Source organism: Tiliqua scincoides, chromosome 15 (genome assembly GCF_035046505.1).
Source record: "Tiliqua scincoides isolate rTilSci1 chromosome 15, rTilSci1.hap2, whole genome shotgun sequence".
Classification (NCBI taxonomy): domain Eukaryota; kingdom Metazoa; phylum Chordata; class Lepidosauria; order Squamata; family Scincidae; genus Tiliqua; species Tiliqua scincoides.
The window spans coordinates 5,560,010-5,577,526 of NC_089835.1; the positions used below are offsets into that span (position 1 = coordinate 5,560,010).

Genomic DNA, 17,517 nt, shown 5'->3' on the forward strand with positions numbered 1-17,517 from the left:
TGGGGGATATTTGATGTCAGAGATGGTTGCTTGCACTTCATATGTTGGCTGGATCCTGTTTTCTACAGGCTTGGCGATGGGGGCAGAGGAGGCAAGGGAACGCGGGCCCCCTGCCTCCTCCGAGGCTTCCGTGTACTCAGAACCTGGTCTCCTGGAGGGGCTTGTCTGGGCTGGGGGATGAGGCCACTTTGGAAAGGTTCTGAGTTGTGTGAACAGTGTCTGTCTCTGCTGCCACCGGCATTGGCTGAGCAGCACTGATGTCACAGACAAAGCTGAGCAGCACTGAATGGAGCCTAGAGACAGGAGCCTGGCCTTGGGGCTAGAAACTGGAGCCAGGGGAGGAGGGTAGGTGCAGGGGAAGGGGGCTGCAGGGACAGGGGCCCAAGCCTAGGGAAGAAGCCGTCAGGAGTAGGCAGCGGCCTCGAGAAGCCAGTGGGGACAGGCCAGGGCTGCCCCCTCTTGGAAAAACAGGTCTCCTGGTCCAGGTTCACCAACTTAATTTGGTTTCATTTAATCAAGGAGACTGTTAGAACCTGCAGGGTGGCTTGCAGTCACCGCCAGCTGAGAAGGCCAGTTCCTGGAGACTCGGGCTGGGAGCCATAAGGAGGATGGGGAGGAAGGAGGGCCGACTGTCTTGGGCAGCAGAGCTGTGAGAGCACCCACTGCCGCCCACCAAGCGAATCACCCCCAGGTGTGCTTCTTGTTTTGCAGCCTTTAGGAAAGCCAGCCAAACGAGGAAGCAGGAAGACCAAGCTTCAGAGACAGCCGCCCTTCTGTTTCCCAGGCAGAATTCGTGTGTCTTCTCTTTGTCAGCGCCCCCCCCCCACCTTGAATCTGACTTCACCAACGTGTGGCTGTCAGATGAGCAGGTTTATGAGGTAACTAACTGGGGGGGAGTGTGTCAGTTGGAATAGAACTGTGTTTTAGAAACAAAATACTTACAGCTGTGCTCGGGGCACCTTCCTGTGTGGCCCAAAGATGTGATAACCACGGTTAGGCCACCCCTTCCCCACCCCAGCCGACCATCAGGCAGATTATCCCTCCTGCTGGCCTGGATCCCTCACCTGAGCGGCCAGCTTACTGCAAATGTTTGACTCCAGTTGGGAAAATGCTTAAGGGCTATGTGCTCATGGCCTGCCTTATTTTCCATCATTGACCAGCTTCAGCCCACCCAAAGAGCAAGGCTGAGCCATGTGGTCCTGGCAGCCGCCCCCCGCGAGCCCTGCCCCAAGGTCCTTGCAGGAGAGGGCACCCCAAGAGGAGGCCAAAGGTTGGCTTTTGTAAGGGGGGTTCGCCTTGCTTGGTTGTCCAGGCTGCCTGTCTCTGTAGTCCCACGCTCTCTCTGCACTCCCCTCAGGCCACGGGCCACAGTCCTGAAGCCTTTTGATCTGAGAGCAGGTTCAGGGACAATTCCTGGGAGCTTCATTCCAGAGCAGCTGCTGAGATGTTCCCTCGGCGTGGGTTGCAGAGCATTTCCTGCTGTTCAGAACGAGAGGGCCTGATTTGTTCCACAGTAGGTGGAAGGAGGCAAACTGTCCAAGACAACCTGGACAGGTTGCAGGTTGGACAGGCTGGACAGGTTGGACAGCTCTGGACCCACTTCCACTCCAGACAGGCAGCTCTGGTATAAGACTGCAGAGAGGTCTTCTTCCCAAGAGAAGCTGGTGACAGACGTCCCCTTTCACTCCTTCCTGCAGCCACCAAGTGCCCCGCTCTGTACTCCCACACTCCTGGACACCGTCTCCAGATACATGGCCATGAGGCCCAGCTGGCCTCCTTACCTCCTGGCCTGCCTCCTGGGTGTTGCTGCAGACCTTCTGCCCCGGATCACCTTCCGCAACGGTAAGTACCCTGGATCCTGAAGGTTTCCTGAGGGCTCTGGGGGATTTCCCCACTGCCAAGACTGGTTGACCTCTGGAATGGGGAGACAACCAGGGCAGTGGATGAGATTGCTCCGGAGCGACCTCTGCCACGTCGCAGACTCGGAGCGGCTCCTTGGTTCTCTGAGGAGCTGTGAGTGATGAAGCGGCAGGGCAGGCGTCTAGAGCGACGGTGGGAGAAAACTCGGGATGAATCCGATCGGACACGGAGTAGAGCTCATTACAGAGCCTATTCCGTGGCAGTGGTAGCAGCGAAGAGATCGTTCTTCTCTGCTACCATTGCGTCTGCCGACAACCGTCCGGCAGAGCTGTTCCGTGTGCTGCGGGGCCTCCTCCATCAGGCCCCCCCAGTAGACCAGGAGGAATACATGGTCAGCCGCTGTGACATGTTTGCGCAACATTTTGCAGATAAAATTGATTGTATTCGTCACAACTTGGATGCCACAATGTCTGACGGTGTCCCCTTGGCAACTGCTTGTCCGGTGTTGTGGGATTCTTTTCAGCTTGTACAGCCTGAGGATGTGGACAGACTCCTTTGGAGTTTTTCCATCTGCCTGCCCGCTTGACCCTTGCCCAGCTTGGCTGATAAGAGCTGCTCGGGGTGGACTGGCTGAGTGGACAGGGAGGGTGGTCAACTCTTCCTTGATGGAGGGAACGTTGCCACTCGCTTTGAAACGGGCGGTGGTTCGCCTCCTCCTGAAGAGGCCCTCCCTGGATTCCACTGTATTAGACAACTACCGGCCAGTCTCCAACATCCCGTTTCTGGGCAAGGTAATTGAGCGGGTGGTGGCGTCCCAACTCCAGAGGGTCTTGGATGAAGTGGATTATCTAGATCCTCTTCAATCTGGTTTCAGGCCGGGCTTTGGGACGGAAACTGCCTTGGTCGCCTTGATGGATGACCTATGCCAGGGACTGGACAGGGGGAGTGCGTCCCTGTTGGTCCTGCTGGACCTCTCAGCGGCTTTCGATACCATCGACCATGGTATCCTCCTGGGCCGATTGGCCGAGTTGGGAGTTGGAGGCACTGTTTTGCGGTGCTTCTGCTCCTACTCGGAGGATCGGTCCCAGATGGTGGTGCTGGGGGATGCCTGTTCGACACCCTGGCCCTTGAGGTGCGGGGTGCTACAGGGCTCAATTCTGTCCCCCATGCTATTTAACATCTGCACGAAACCGCTGGGAGAGGTCATCCGGGGGTTTGGAGTGGGGTGCCATCAATATGCCGATGACACCCAGCTCCATCTCTCCTTTCCTCCAGACTCCAGGGTGGCGGCTGAGGGCCTGGAGCGCTGTCTGGAGGCAGTGAGGATCTGGATGGGGGCTAACAAGCTGAAATTAAATCCGGATAAGACAGAGGCTCTCCTGGTTCGGAAACCCTTGATGCAGGTGCTGGAGTATCGGCTTGCACTGAATGGGGTTGCACTCCCCCTGAAGGAGCAGGTCCACAGCTTGGGGGTCCACCTGGACTTGCAGCTGCTCCTGGATTCCCAGGTGGTGGCTGTGGCCAGGGGGGCCTTCGCTCAGCTTCAGCTGGTGCGCCAGCTGCGGCCGTACTTGGATCGTGCAGACCTGGCCACGGTGATCCATGCCACGGTGACAGCGAGGCTAGATTATTGTAACGCGCTCTATGTGGGGCTGCCCTTGAAGATGGTTCGGAAACTGCAACTAGTGCAGAATGCGGCGGCCTGTGTAGTTACTGGAGGTAGGCGGTTTGACTCCATCAGTCCGCTTCTCCAGCGGCTGCATTGGCTGCCCATTTGTTTCCGGGCCCAATTCAAGGTGCTGGTTTTGACCTTTAAAGCCCTATACTGCTCTGGGCCAGGGTATCTTAGAGATCGCCTACTTCCTCACAATCCGGCTCGTCCTCTCAGGTCATCAGAGAAGGCCTTTTTACAAGTGCCGCCGCCTAAGGAGGTACGTGGGGCGGCGGCAAGAAATAGGGCCTTCTCAGTAGTGGCACCAACGCTATGGAATTCCCTTCCCCTTGACTTATGAATGGCTCCCTCTCTTGAGACTTTTCGGCGAGGCCTGAAGACCCTTCTGTGTAGACAGGCCTTCTGAGTTCTAGCCTTTTTAACATCTTTTCAACATCTTTTAATATTTTTTACAGGCCTGATTCTTTTGTGATTTGCTGCTCTATGCTCTTTTTACCTGACTACTTTTTATCTGACTGCTGCTTTTATGATATGTGTTAATATGTGTTTATTTGTTTTAAATTATGTTTTTAATCTGTTTTAACATGTTGTAAGCCGCCTTGAGTCCCTTCGGGGAGAAAGGTGGGGTAAAAATAAAGTTGTTATTATTAGAATTATTATTAAGTACCCCCCCTCCAAAGGACAGAGGCAAGAGCAAGCAGGGGAAGTAACAGCAGATCTCCCAGCCGAGGAGATGGGGGGGTGAGGAGATCGCACAGGCTGTATGTGTGTGTGTATGCCTTTTATATTTACCTGGGATATTAGAGCGTGAGCTTCTCTGTATTACTCAGAAGCAGTCAGACTTACGCCCAGGTTCCTTGGTGTAGGATTATAGCCCCATCTGTGTTAAAAGGCAGACTATCCCTGAAACAGAGGCTTCATCCTCTCCAGACGAGGAGTTCTCCTTTTGTGGATGGAGCCACTCTGGGTCAGCGTTTACTAATTACAATAAAATACAGATCCCAGTAAAAAAAAAGTGCTTTAATATAAGAGATTCCTGGAGGCTCCAGGACCAGCAGTGTCTGTCCTACTTTTCCTTCTCTGTCATGTTCCACACTGGGCCTAATTCTGTGCTCACGCAGTCTCTGAGTGGTGGGTGTGAACCAAGCAGGACACCGGTGAGTGAGAGCGAGAGCGAGAGAGTCCTCCCCAGAAGGCACCCTATGCGCCATCCCCATCCTTTCCCACTCTCCTCAGCTTCTGAACATTTCCACAGGACTAGAATCTTAAGGCAGCTGGGCAGTGCCACTGATGCTGCACAAACTCTGCACCAGCAAGGCTCACTTCCTGTTCCAGAGCAGAGGCCAACCCTGTCCTGCCACAAGCAGGCTCCTTCTCCACACCGACCGCTGCAAGCCTCCGGAGCAGGAGGACACAGCGGCCTTTGGAGACGCTCCCATTTGTAGAGGGGGGGGGTGATGGGTGCAGCGTAAGAAGGAGTCTCTCAGCTGACACATGCCACTGTTGCCTCAGGGCTGAGGGTCCCCAGCACTTGGACCCCACCCCCCGCACATGCCTGCCAGCCAGTGGTGCGAGTGCCCCTTTCCAGATGGCGCCAGCCTGCGCCTTCTCCGAGAACAGAAGCAGCCATTTCACAGGCTTGGGGAAAGGGTGCCGCCAACACTCCTCCCGTACCTCACTGGGCAGCTGGAGCAAAAGGAGGGTGCTGCCTTTCTTCTAAGGGGGGTGGGTGGAGAAGACTGGGCCTCCTCAGCTGCCAAAAGCTGCCCAGCCCAGCTTGCATTGTGTGTGGTCTGAGCTCCAGGCCAAAGGGGAGGCCAGCCCCCCTCCACTCTGGGGCTCCCTGGCCTGTTGGCAACCCCTGCTGAGCACCTGCCTGCCTGTCTCTCTTCTGCAGGGGACCCCAGGAGGCCGGTCACCTTGTTCCAGGAAGAGGGAGTGCTGCACTTTGACACCTTTCTCCCGAGTGCGGATGGGAAGACCCTCTACGTGGGAGCCAAAGACACCTTGCTGGCCCTCGGGATTGACGATGCTGGCTCCCTTGAGCTGAAGGGCAAGGTGAGCGGAGGTCTGGGGAGGGCTGGGCCAACCCTGGGGAAGAACAGAGTGTTGAGCTGGAGCACATGAGTCATTCAAAGCACATCCTCTGGGTGCCAGACCACTATTGGGCATAATCAGTGACCCAAGCCACTGTAGTATCTGGGACAAGAGCCAGGAACCTGTACCTGACCCTGTCCCGATGCTAAAAGTTTTGAGAACCCCTAGTCCAGTGTTTCTCAAATTGTGGGTCAGGACCCACTACGTGGGTCGCGAGCCAATTTCAGGTGGGTCCCCATTTATTTCAATATTTTATTTTTAACACATTAGACTTGATGCTACCATGGTATGTGACTGCATTTGGGGAAATGTGACAGATCTGTACTTTGAATGGGCTACTGTGTTTATGCGTTTTACTCCTGGGTAAGTGTGGGTAGGATTACAGCCTAGGATTGTTAAAAATTTCCCTGCTTGGTCATGTCACGTCACAGATTGTCATTTTAAAAAGTAGGTCCCAGTGCTAGAAGTGTGAGAACCACTGCCCTGGTCTATACATTCTTAGCACCTTGTTCGTATTTATAACAGCCGTGGATGCTGGTGTGCAGGGAAAGGCAGGATGGAAGTATTTAATGTTACTTGTGTTGTCCTGTGTGCGCCCTGAGGCATGGGAGGGGGACACATTGTGAGAAGCAGGAAGCTGGACTAGAAGGGCTTGTGGCCTGATCCAGCGAGGGGGCTCTTCTGATGTTGCTATAATGGCTTGAGACACAGTTCCCCCTGTGGAATCTGCAAGAGGCTTGCTCAGAATGATAGCCTCAGGTAGCATTCGGTACCAAGGTAGCATTAGGGTGGCTCAGCCCCTTCTCTAAAGGGCCGTCTTCTCCTTTTCCTGGCACAGATCCTGTGGAAACCGACCTCCGCTACGACGGAAACGTGTGTTTTGAAGAAGAATGGCGATGAGGTGAGGGCGGTGGGAGGAGGCAGCTTTACAGAGCAGCTGCAGGGAAGGCGAAAGGAGGGCTCTCGGTCTCTGTTGGACTGCTCAGCTCGAAGCAGGGTGAAGCTGAGCTCCTCAGATCTTGGCCTTCCCGGCAGTCGGGTGATGGCGTGTGACGTCATCACCGTGTGTCCAGAAACACCACGGAGCCGGTAGGTGCCGTGGGTCTGGGGGAGGCCAGTAGAAGAGGCCGGCCAGTCGTGAACCCTGTCACTGCAGCCCTTTGCACGCGTACCTGCACGCGGTGAAAAAGTATTTCAAATGCAGTGCAGCAAAAAAGGGAACGATGTCCCCAGAGTGCCACTTCTGACAGCAGCTGGATCTGCCCCCCCTTCTTCTCTGCAGACGGAGTGTTTCAACTTCATCCGCGTCTTGGTGCAGCTGAACGAGACGCACCTCTACGCCTGTGGGACCTACGCCTACAGCCCCACCTGTGCTTACATTGTGAGTTGGGGAGGGGAGGAGCCTGCACGGGCTTTCAGGTTGGGGTCCTTGGACTCTGCAGCCTCCCAGCTTCACTCTCCTTTTGCTGGCCCCCTCCTGCTAGGATCTGGAGACCTTCAGCCTGGCGAAGAACGAAGAAGGCGATCCCGTCTTCCAGGAAGGACGGGGGGTCAGCCCCTTTGATCCTCGGCACCAAAGCGCAGCAGTCGTCATTGGTGAGGCCTCTGCTGATTCTAGAGAGCGAGGGGGGTGGCAGGACTGCCCCCACACCCAAAGCCCCCCCTCACGTGCCATTGCCCCTTAATAGCTGGCAAGATGCCTCAGCTCCCTCTGCCACCCACTTCTTGGATTGGCAAGGAAGAGGATGGGAGCATCTCTAGCACTCTCTGCCCTCCTCCACACTTCCTCTGGAGTGGGCAGAGGAGGAACTTCAGGAGAGGCTGGTGGAGGTGGGCTGCTGCCTGCCAATCCACTTCCTCATTTGGCCTCGCGGATGGGTTCGCACAGCTGTGGAGTTCTTCTTCCTTCTGCGTGAAGGGTTTAGACGCCTGCAGAACAGCACAACTCCTCAGCCTTTCCTGGTCAAAAATAGGGGTCTGCTTGTAGGACCCCCCCCCCCAGTCCTCGTACCCAGGAATGCTGCTCAGCTACGGACCCTCTCCTACCCTCCTCACTCACACACACACAGGTCTGCATGTGGCTGCACGTTGGTGAAGGCTCTGCACGGCCTGGCGCCTTCATTCTCTCTGCAGTTGCCCAATTGCTGCCCATTCCGGAGCCTGAAAGGTGTTTACATTTGCTGCCCTGGTCCAGGGAAGGTGTCTCTCAGCAGCTGCATAGTGCTTCGGTGTTTCCCTTGCATGGTGGCCAGAGGAACAAGTCACCCCATTTTTTGAGAGACTGGACTCCCAGGGAGACAGGAGAGGAGGGGCCCTGGAGTTGACAAGGCCAAAATCGGGCCAGCCGTCGACCAGGGCAGGGCCTGGAAAAGAGCCCCTGGAACAGTCCCCTCTCTTGTCTCCTCCCTCCGCAGATGGGGAGCTCTACACGGGGACCGTGAACAACTTCCTGGGCAACGAGCCTGTCATCTCCCGAACTCTGGGCAGCAGAACCAGCATGAAGACAGACTCCTACCTTAACTGGCTATATTGTAAGTGCAGGGGCAGAACTGGGAGGGTGTTAAGGGAAGGGAAGGCCTTGTTGTCTCTGCCCCTCTGCTTCAGTCAGGGGCCAGCGATTCCCACCGTAAGCAGCTCTCTGATGCCTGAATGGCCTCAAGGACTTGAGAAAATGAATCACCTGGAGGTTTTGTGCTCTGCGACTCACCAAAATTTGGTTGCGACGCATAGTTTGGGAACTGCTGCATGAATGCGCTGGGGCTTATGGAAAGATGCAGTTCTCAGGCAACGAGCATTCCCCCCCCTGCACCAGGGGTTGAGGCTGGCGGGGTTGTGAACCGAAGGGCAGAGGGGACTCTCACACCCCATCTCCCTTTGTGTCTCTCTCCCTCCTAGCCGATACCTCTTTCGTGGCTGCCTTCAACATCCCAGTTGCCCCAGATGAGGTCTTCTTTTTCTTTGCGGAAACGGCCAAAGATTTTGACCTCTTAGACAAACTGACAGTCTCCATGGTGGCTCATGTCTGCAAGGTGAGTAGTGTCCAGGCTGAAGGGAGAAGTGGAGCCCCCAGACCTGTTTTCCATTGCGCAGCAACACATGCGCAGGGAGCCTGCCTCTTGCCCCCAAAGAAAGTTTGCCCCTCCCATGTTTAGGGCTGGGGACGAGAGCTTCCGGGCAAGGAGAGGGAGGGTTTTGTTTTAAGTATTGGTCTAAAATGTGAATTGTGTTGCTCTGTTGCCAGAAGAACAGAGCAAGGAACAGAGCAGTGGGAAGAAGCCAGGGCTGATCAGCTTCCCTCAGGCAGACAAAACACAACACAGCTTTTTTATGTCCCTCCAAAGAGAAGTGGCAGTTGTGCCCCCTGCTTCCTAAAAGGTGCCTCCTCTTTTCCTCGCCCTCCAGAATGATGTGGGCGGAGACAAACTGCTACAGAAGAAGTGGACCACGTTCCTGAAGGCCCGGCTCTCCTGCATCCAGCAGGACGATTTCCCCCACACCGTCATCCAGCATGTCTTTGCCCTTCCCCAGGCAGAAGGTGGCGCCATTTTCTATGGGGTCTTCGCTTCCCAGTGGTACGTCGGCTGGGATTGCTTGTGCCTGAGGCTCCGTTTGTCCTGGGGAGGGGACTTCACCCCTAAGACTAAATTCCAGGATGTGTGAAGTAGTAGCAAGTGCCTCTTGGTTGTTAGCACCAGCACAAAGTCCCCTTGCAGCCAAATGCTGCCCTCCCGCTTGCCACTGCTTGCTCCTCCAAGTCCCTGAATCTGAAAAGGAAGAGGGGAGTGGAGGAGAAGGAAGTGATGCACTGAAGGGAACGCTGGTTGGCAGGAGGCTGGTCGGAGACACTGCCTCTTCTCCTCCAGGTGGGCGAGGCATGTCCGTCTGGGGTGACCATCTCAGTTGGCCTCCTGGTTGTGGTGAGAGTCACATTGCCGCTCGTTTGTCTTGTCTGCGTGCAGGAAGACAAGAAATTCTGGGGTCTGTGCCTTTGACCTCGACACCATCAGGAATGCCTTTGAGGGGAACTACAAGGAGTACAATAAGGACTGTTCCCGGATGATGACCTACCGGGGCACCATTCCGAGCCCCCGCCCTGGCAGCGTGAGTCTCGCAGTCATTCCTGGGGGCTTCTGGCTTGGGGTCTGCCTTGCCCAGATTCCAGAGTTCCCAGGCTAGCTGGACATTGCGCTGATGCAGTAGGAATCCTCCATCTGCTTGGCTGCCAAAGGCCTCTGCAGGTTCTAATGTTTGGTGTCTCAATGCTGCAGTGCTCTGTGGACTCGTCCGCTGACCAAACCCTCATGTTCGTGAGAGAGCACCCCCTGATGGACGGGGTGGTCCTGCCGACTCACAAGCAGCCCCTGCTGGTGAAGGAGGACGTGAAGTACACCCGAATCGCAGTGCACCAGACTCTGGGCGTCTCAGGCACTCTCTACACCGTGATGTTCCTGGGGACCGGTACGTCTGGGGCAGGGAGCCTGTTGCAGTGACTCTGGGGAGCAACCAAAACTCAGGGCTCAGGTTGCTGGATGTGGGTGCAAGAGCAGAAGCAGTGAAAAGTCAGAGAGGCAAAATGAAGAGACAGAAGTCAGGTTGGGGGTTGAATGCAGGAAGGGAAAGACTTGTTGTACCAGCCTTCTGTCTGCTGTTTATTGAGTCTTGAGAAAGTACAGAGCGAGCGAGTTACTTTCAGCTACCTGAGAACGGTAAGCATTCCAGGGCTTGAACAATGGGTGCTTCTTTAGAATGCTCTATCAGCTATTCTCACACTTCGACTCTGGAAACAAAACTTCCCTCCTGTGTGCTGGGGGGGAGGGCGCAGGTTTGCCTGCTTTGCCACGTTACCAAAGCCAAAGTGTACCTCTCCATAAAACCCTACATTTCTCCCTTTTTTATTTATTTATTTGAGATAGCATTCATGAAGCAAATGTATGAAGCAAGGTGTTTATGAAACAAGTGTAGGCTTTGCCAGTTAAACAAAAGGACTTTAGTTTGGCATTGTGGGGTTATAACACACAAAGTTTGACACAATGAAAAAAGGACATTGAATACAACAAAAGGACCTTAATTTTAAAAAAATGACTGAAAAGAACACATTTAGTCTGGCTGAATAGATACATGTTAAAATTACAGTTGAGAGAAAAGGCAACACTTTTTTCTCTAAAAATGATTTGCTGTGAGCAGAATTATTATAAATCAACTAAAACAACAGGTGATGGTGGTTAAAAAACTATTCAGGGGGTAACAACACATTTGCATAATTAAAAGAAACATTTTTATATTTAAAACAGTTCATGGAGCCCATTCCCACGGGCATACAAGGTTTGTCAAGTCTTTAAATACCACTTATTATTTTTGCACATGTCAGGTTGTTTTTGTTGGCCATATAAGGAGTGTGTAATAAAAGACATTGGGATTTCACCATAGATTACATTTACATTGTAAGACATTGCACCATAAATTATGCAGACATTGGGAAACTCAAAAAACATGGTTACATTGACTTTTTTGGTTGATTATACACTAGAATCAAACAGGTTCTTAAAAGGTTTTTGCAACAAGCTTATTAAGTAAACAACAATACAGAATATCAACAATTTGAAAAGGATGCTTTTATAAGTTATATGCTATGCACTCCCTTAAGGGGGGTGTTGAATGACTATTATTTAACAAAATTATAAAAAACAAAAACAAACACAATAACAACAACATTGAACTTTTTCTCAGGGGTTCTTGGTTCAGTGGATGTCATCAGGAAACTTTAGTGCCATGACATCTTCACACACCGTGCTGACACTTAAAACGTTTCTGTGGAAATAAACACAACAGCATAGCCTTGCTCCTAGGTTATTAACGAGGCTGGGCTTTTTCACTTTGAATCTGACAATTATTAATAATAAACTATGGGTTAGTTGGAGACTTTGAACGTGTGGTTTGCTTAAGGAGCTTGCTTGATTTGGGCTAGGAAGCAATGGTTTTATTTAACTCTTTATTAATTTAGCTTTTTATGGGGAGTGAATTTCACATTCAGTTTTAATGTTTCTCTTAATAAGACCGGGAGGCTCCTAAGCCTGATAAAGTGTTTCTTAAATATATATTAGTCTAAAAGACAAACAAACAAATATATCATTATTCACTTAATGAGACAGGGAGGCTCTTAAGCCTGATAAAGTGTCTCTTAAATATATATTAATTTTAAACAATTATATCATCAAATATATCATATCCCTCGTTTTTAATTATTTAAATAAAAAATGGCAAGGTGCACTTTTTGAGATTAAAAAACAATAAAAAAGCATACATAATGGTTTAACTTAACATTTTTATAGACTGATGAAAAGGAAAAAAAGCATGGTTAATTATGAAATTAGAAAACATTTAATAATAAACCAGGGCCTTAAGGGCTTGAGTAAAGTTATGGGATCAGAACATTTTTTCTGATGAATTAAAACTATGGGACCAGAAATTTTTTTTTGATGAAACAGAATAGAATTAAAAAGTTATTTTGTTAATAAGTCAAAGCTATGGGATCAGAAAAAAAATTTCTGATGAAACAGAAGCTTGAGTTAGCTTGGTTACAGCTTTTAAACAAACATCTTAAAAAGGGGTGTGTGACTATAACTATGAACAATAAAATAAGGTTTGGTTTGACTTTAAAAGAAATCTTACACAATAAAAGGAAACTTAATAAAACATAATTAAGTTGAAAGATTATATAAACAAACAATAGATGTCTTATAACTTTAAAGCTGTGATGACTGCTGCTAGTGGGTGGAATGGCTGATGGCTGCAGTTTTGAAAAGTGTGTGGAATGAGAGGCACTAGGAGACCATGGTTGTGTGATAAATACTGGACTTGGAGTTGCATCTACTTTTGCTATGGTTAATTGCTTGGCACGTTTCACTTTTTTTTTAAAAGCTGAAGCTTACAATTTAATGCACACATATAAATATGAATATGGCTTAAATTTAAGAACGTGAGTGACATCTATCTGCTATAATTGGTTGGCTTGAGTTCCAAGAGGGTTCACTGTGTGGGGGAACGACGACGCAGGGTTTCGGGAACAATGTCGGCAAGCATGGATGATGGCTTGTGCTTGTGGTAGAGGGATGGAAAATTGTTTAACCAACATTTTGGCAGTTTGATGAAAGAAGGCAAGAGATCACGGCTATGGGATCAGAAAACATAGAGTTAACTGATGAAGGAGGGAGGTTTGCTTGTGTTATTAGGGCAAGCCTAGGATCTTTGGGAGCATTCAATGTTACTTCCTTTACGTACTTAGCCAAGGCGATTTGATAAGATTTCCATAGATGTAACTTTTTGTTTTTTATAACGGGTAAGGAGATGATTATTACATTATGTCCTTAAAAGTTTCATCGCTCTCTCTTTGATCTTTTTAATGAGGGCAACGGTGGCTTTTTAATAGAACAACATATTCTTTGAGGGATTGGATGAAAAATAAAACCACTCAAGCATATATACTTGGGTGTCTGTTTTAAGACTTTAGAAAATGTTTGTAGATATATAAATAAAAAACAAAATTATTAACCACCACAGAGGCTAATATAAAAAACATTCTAAAAATTAAAGTTTTGCATAATGCTTTGCATAAACAAAACTCCCCTCCGGTGTGTCGTGGGGGGGGGGCAGATTTGCCTGCTTTGCCATGTTACCAAAGCCAAAGTGTGCCTCTGCATAAAACCCTACAGGAGCCCTCTTTCAGAGCCCTCCTGCCTGCGATCTTATCGGCCTGCCCCACATGAGAGAGCAGTAAAGGCTTTGCTACTTAGCTGGTGATCCCGCAGCCCACCCAGCCGTGGCGCAAGTTGATGTGGTTTGCAGCAGATGACAGGTGGATTTGGGCTGCTCTTAATTGGCAGTCTGCTGCCGTGTCCCTTCAGCCCTGTGTGGACACAACCGCATTGATCCCCTTCCCACATGCCAAGAGTGGACCATCTGCTTCCTTCCTGTGCTTTCCTGCCTGGTTTTCGCAAACCTGGATGTGCTTCTGGATTTCTTTACGGGGCGCTTCGTGACAGGAATCTTGAGGGCAGGAAACCAGGCAAATGGAAGCAGAACACACTCCAACAAGAGTCAATACAAAGCTTTGCTTTTGGCTAGGAAAAACCAAAAGCACAAATAGAGGATTGGGACCACTTGCCTGAGCAGTAGCACAAGTGAGCAAGTTGTAGGCATTTTGGTGGACGGTAAGCTCAAGATGGGCCTGCACCGTGACAGGGCTGCCAGGAAGGTGAATGCGCTTCTAGGCTGTGTCAACAGAAGTACAGTATTGGGACTGAGAGAAGTGATGGCACTGCTGCCTAGTCAGACCCTGCCTAGAATACTGTATCCTGGGTGCCACTGGACACCCAGAATGTTGACCAACTGGAGTGGGTCCACAGGAGGGCGACTAGGATGGTGGAGGGTTTGACGTCCATGTTTTAAGAGGACAGGTGGGAAGGAGTCAGGCCGCTTTCATTTAGAGAAGGGGAGGTGAAGCACTGATGCAGCTCTTCACGGGCAAGATGGTGGATTTGTTCTGGAAGGGGTTCAGCGGTCCCTTCAAGCTCTGTGGTTCTCCGACTAAGACAAAAAAACTTTTTCCCCACCATCACAGCAACCAGGCGCCCTGCATCCAAAAGCAGGGTGGAAAGGCCAGGTTTCGGCAGCTCCCCTGAAGGGAAGGGCGGGCCCCACAGCCCAGTGGTTGAGCCATCCCTGCTCGTCCCCAGACAGGGCAGATAAAAGACCACTCCCCTGCTGCAGGATGCTCTAGGCCGGTGCTGCCAGCCAGAGTCAGCACTGCTGAGCTGGGTTAACTGATGGCCTGACTCGGCAGGAGGCAGCCTCCCTTGGAGTGTGCTGTAAGGGCCAACCAGACCTCAGTGAGAGGGCACTGCAGATGTTGGTGGCACCAGAAAGAGACCACGGTCCCTTGCGTCTTTGAGGGGAAGGGGACCTGCGGCAAGTCCAGATGGGGTGATCGGGGCACAGTCATGGTCTCCAGCCATTTGCGGCTCCTGGGGTTCTTGAGCCTGGGGACATGCTGGGCCCCACACAGCTCCACTGGACTCTGCCAAGCAGCTTCTGTTCACAGCATGGCTGCCACCTTTTCCAGCAGTGGGAGTTCGCCCATGCGAGTCCAGACGTCTCGCCTGGTCTGCAAGCTGTACCCAGCCCTGTGGCGGAGCAGGCTCCACGCCAGCCTGCCACCGTGCCTGGCTCGAGCCTCAAGCTCCGTGCTTGCTTTCCACAGACAGAGGGGCCCTGCACAAGGCGGTGGTGGTCGGCAGCGGAGCGCACATCATCGAGGCCATCCCGTTGTTTGCAGAGGCCGAACCTGTCCAGAACCTGCTGCTGTCCCCTGAAAAGGTAAGCACTGTGGAATCCCCCTGGACCTGGACTGTGGAGAGGGGGGCAAAATCCCTGGGGTCCAGGCTGCCAGTGGGGCCCGGGCCATGACAAAACTGTCCAAAAGAAATGTATTCAGCGTTGCATTTCCAGTACAGGTTTAATCCACCTTCAGTGCACTTCTCTTACCCAATGCATTCTGGAGACTGCAGTCTGTGAAGGTAGCTCCAAGAGCTCTCAGATTACTTAACAAACCAGGGCACAGCGTGCAAAACTGGTGCAGTTCTACAGAAAAGAAAGCGGGCAGGAAGGATGGAAGATGGGACTGTCCAGCAGTTCACACTCGCATCCCCTAAGAATTATTTTCCTTGCTCCAGGGTGATCAACAAAAGCTTCCTGGCATTGTTGTGACTGAGGCCAAGTGGCAGTGAGTTCTGCAGGTGAACTGCTGGCCACGCAATGAGAGGTTTTCTCTTGCCTTCTCCTCGGGGGGCCTCCAGTAATAACGCGAGGTGTTCCTTCACCCGTCCCCAGGGCATCCTGTACGTTGGGTATTCCCAAGGAGTGCTGCACCTGCCCATGGCCAGCTGCAGCCTGTACGAGACCTGCGCCTCCTGCGTGCTGGCGCGAGATCCGTACTGCGCCTGGGACAGCGGAGCCCACCAGTGCATAAGCATTCGGAGCGCCACAGAGGACACGTGAGTATTTCAGGGAGAAGGGAGCTCCACACGGACAGGGAAGGAGTACAAGAAGAGCCCTGCTGTTTCAGGCCCACCCAGTCCAGCCCCCTGTGGCCCACCAGATGCCTCTGGAAGCACACAAGACAACAAGGTCCCTGCATCCTGTTGCCCACTCGCATTCAGAGACAGGCTCCCCCTACAACTAGTGGGTTGCATATACTTCTTGTGGCCTGTGACAGACTTGCTTGTGCATCTCCAGGAAGCAGCTGTTTGGCTGTCAGGTTTGGTGCTCCTGACTGCATTGGGTCCCACAGAGCCCATCTGAGGTCCTGATGTTCTTTGTCCCCGCTTTTAGGGGTGGCTGGCTGCAGGATGTTGAGACGGGGAACCCAGATGCCAAGTGCCAGCCTGTCAGCGGGAGGTCCAGGAGCTCATTGAGGTCTTCCAATGACTCTGACAGCAGCCGCGTGACAAGTTCAGTACAAGCTTTTCCAAGTTTGATGGGCAGGGTTTTCTGGGCAGCATGAAAGGACCTCGCGCTTCAAGGGCACTTGTTGCTTAGCAAAAACAAGGCCCTGAAGGAGGTCTGATTGGTAGCACATTTGTGCACATCTCCCCCCCCCCCGACTGAACAAGGTTCCTGCTAGAAGAGAGAATGACAGCTGTGTGTGTTTCTATGCTTCTTTGCAGCTCTGACCCGTGCGCTGAACACGGTGGTGAGGCTCACCTGCCCACAGGCCTCGGACCTGGCCAACTACACCTGGACCCATCCAAGTAGCAAGATCCCAGCTGAGCTGGTCATGGAGGACGGCAAAGCCCTGGTGGTTGTGGTGCAGAGGGCCACCCTGGGCACCTACAAGTGTCAGGCCAGTGAGAACGGCTACCTGCAGACCGTGGCCAACTACCGCGTGCTCTCCCCACACTTCCCTGAGTTTGCGGACAAGTTTGCCCTCGCAGAGGAAGGGCGGACAGTGTCTGAGGGCGAGCGGCGATCCTACTGGGTCCAGTTTGTCACGGTGACAGTGCTGTTGTCCATGACCCTCGCTGTTGTGGCAGCCGTGGCTGCCTTCTCCTACCGCAGCAGGCTGAAGAGCAAGAGCCAAGTGCAGGGCTGCCGCATCCCCGAGGCCAGCAAGGCAGCCAGGCAGGAGAGGGTCCCTTCGAATGGCAGCCAGAGCCCTGCACAGAGCAGCGGCGGCCACCACGGGCAGGGCCTGGAGGCTGCAGCGGGCACCAAGACCTGCTGCGTCCACGTGGAAGGAGGGGCGCTCCAGGACCCGGACGTGGACAACAACCGCCTCGGCTCTGGCCTGGCAAACAGGGAGGACTCCAGAGGGGCCGTGGCAGCAGTGCAGGGAGTCTAGCCTGCCGGCAGGAGCCATGAATGGAGACCACGCCACCGCCTCAGGAGTGGCCACACAGTTGTGTTGAATCTTTGCAGAGCCCTGCCTGAAAACAAGCAGCTTGTCTGATCTCTGTTCTCCTGGTCTGTTTGTATGGGGCAGAGTCCCTGCTGCCTGCCTCTGTCCCTGTCTGCGGAAGGCTGCAGCGGAGAGTGTGCCGGGCTGGCAAGAGGGGGCTGTTGGGAGTGGGGACAGCAGGGGTGTGACCCGAGGGGTTCTCCCGGCACTGAAGATGCCCCCTTGCACCTGGCAGCCCTGAGGCTCGCCTGGTCCTCGGGCTCCCGTTAAGCGGTGGGGGTGCTGGGGGTGGGCGTCCTTGGAGGGCCCTGCTGGCCCCTCACCCTGGACTGGGGAACCTGGTGCAGGTCGGCCTGAGCCGGGCCCTCTGGACGGAGCGAGTGGGGAAGGGGACGGGTCGCCCACGCAGCCTGGCCCACTGGGCAGGCTGGGGCTG

The 17,517-nt window shown here is 52.7% G+C and overlaps 1 protein-coding gene across 1 annotated transcript; it reads left to right on the plus strand.

The window, feature by feature from the left end:
- Nucleotides 1-806: 806 nt before the first annotated feature.
- LOC136635079 (semaphorin-4A-like) lies at nucleotides 807-17,100 on the plus strand. The gene is made up of 15 exons (XM_066610179.1): nucleotides 807-878; nucleotides 1,698-1,842; nucleotides 5,430-5,590; nucleotides 6,468-6,530; nucleotides 6,912-7,010; nucleotides 7,114-7,225; nucleotides 8,044-8,160; nucleotides 8,525-8,658; nucleotides 9,032-9,201; nucleotides 9,589-9,730; nucleotides 9,898-10,087; nucleotides 14,886-15,001; nucleotides 15,515-15,678; nucleotides 16,016-16,134; nucleotides 16,351-17,100. Exons 2-15 carry the CDS (start codon nucleotides 1,752-1,754, stop codon nucleotides 17,022-17,024), a joined length of 2,352 nt encoding a protein of 783 aa, XP_066466276.1. The 5' UTR covers nucleotides 807-878; nucleotides 1,698-1,751; the 3' UTR covers nucleotides 17,025-17,100.
- The last annotated feature ends 417 nt before the right edge of the window (nucleotides 17,101-17,517 follow it).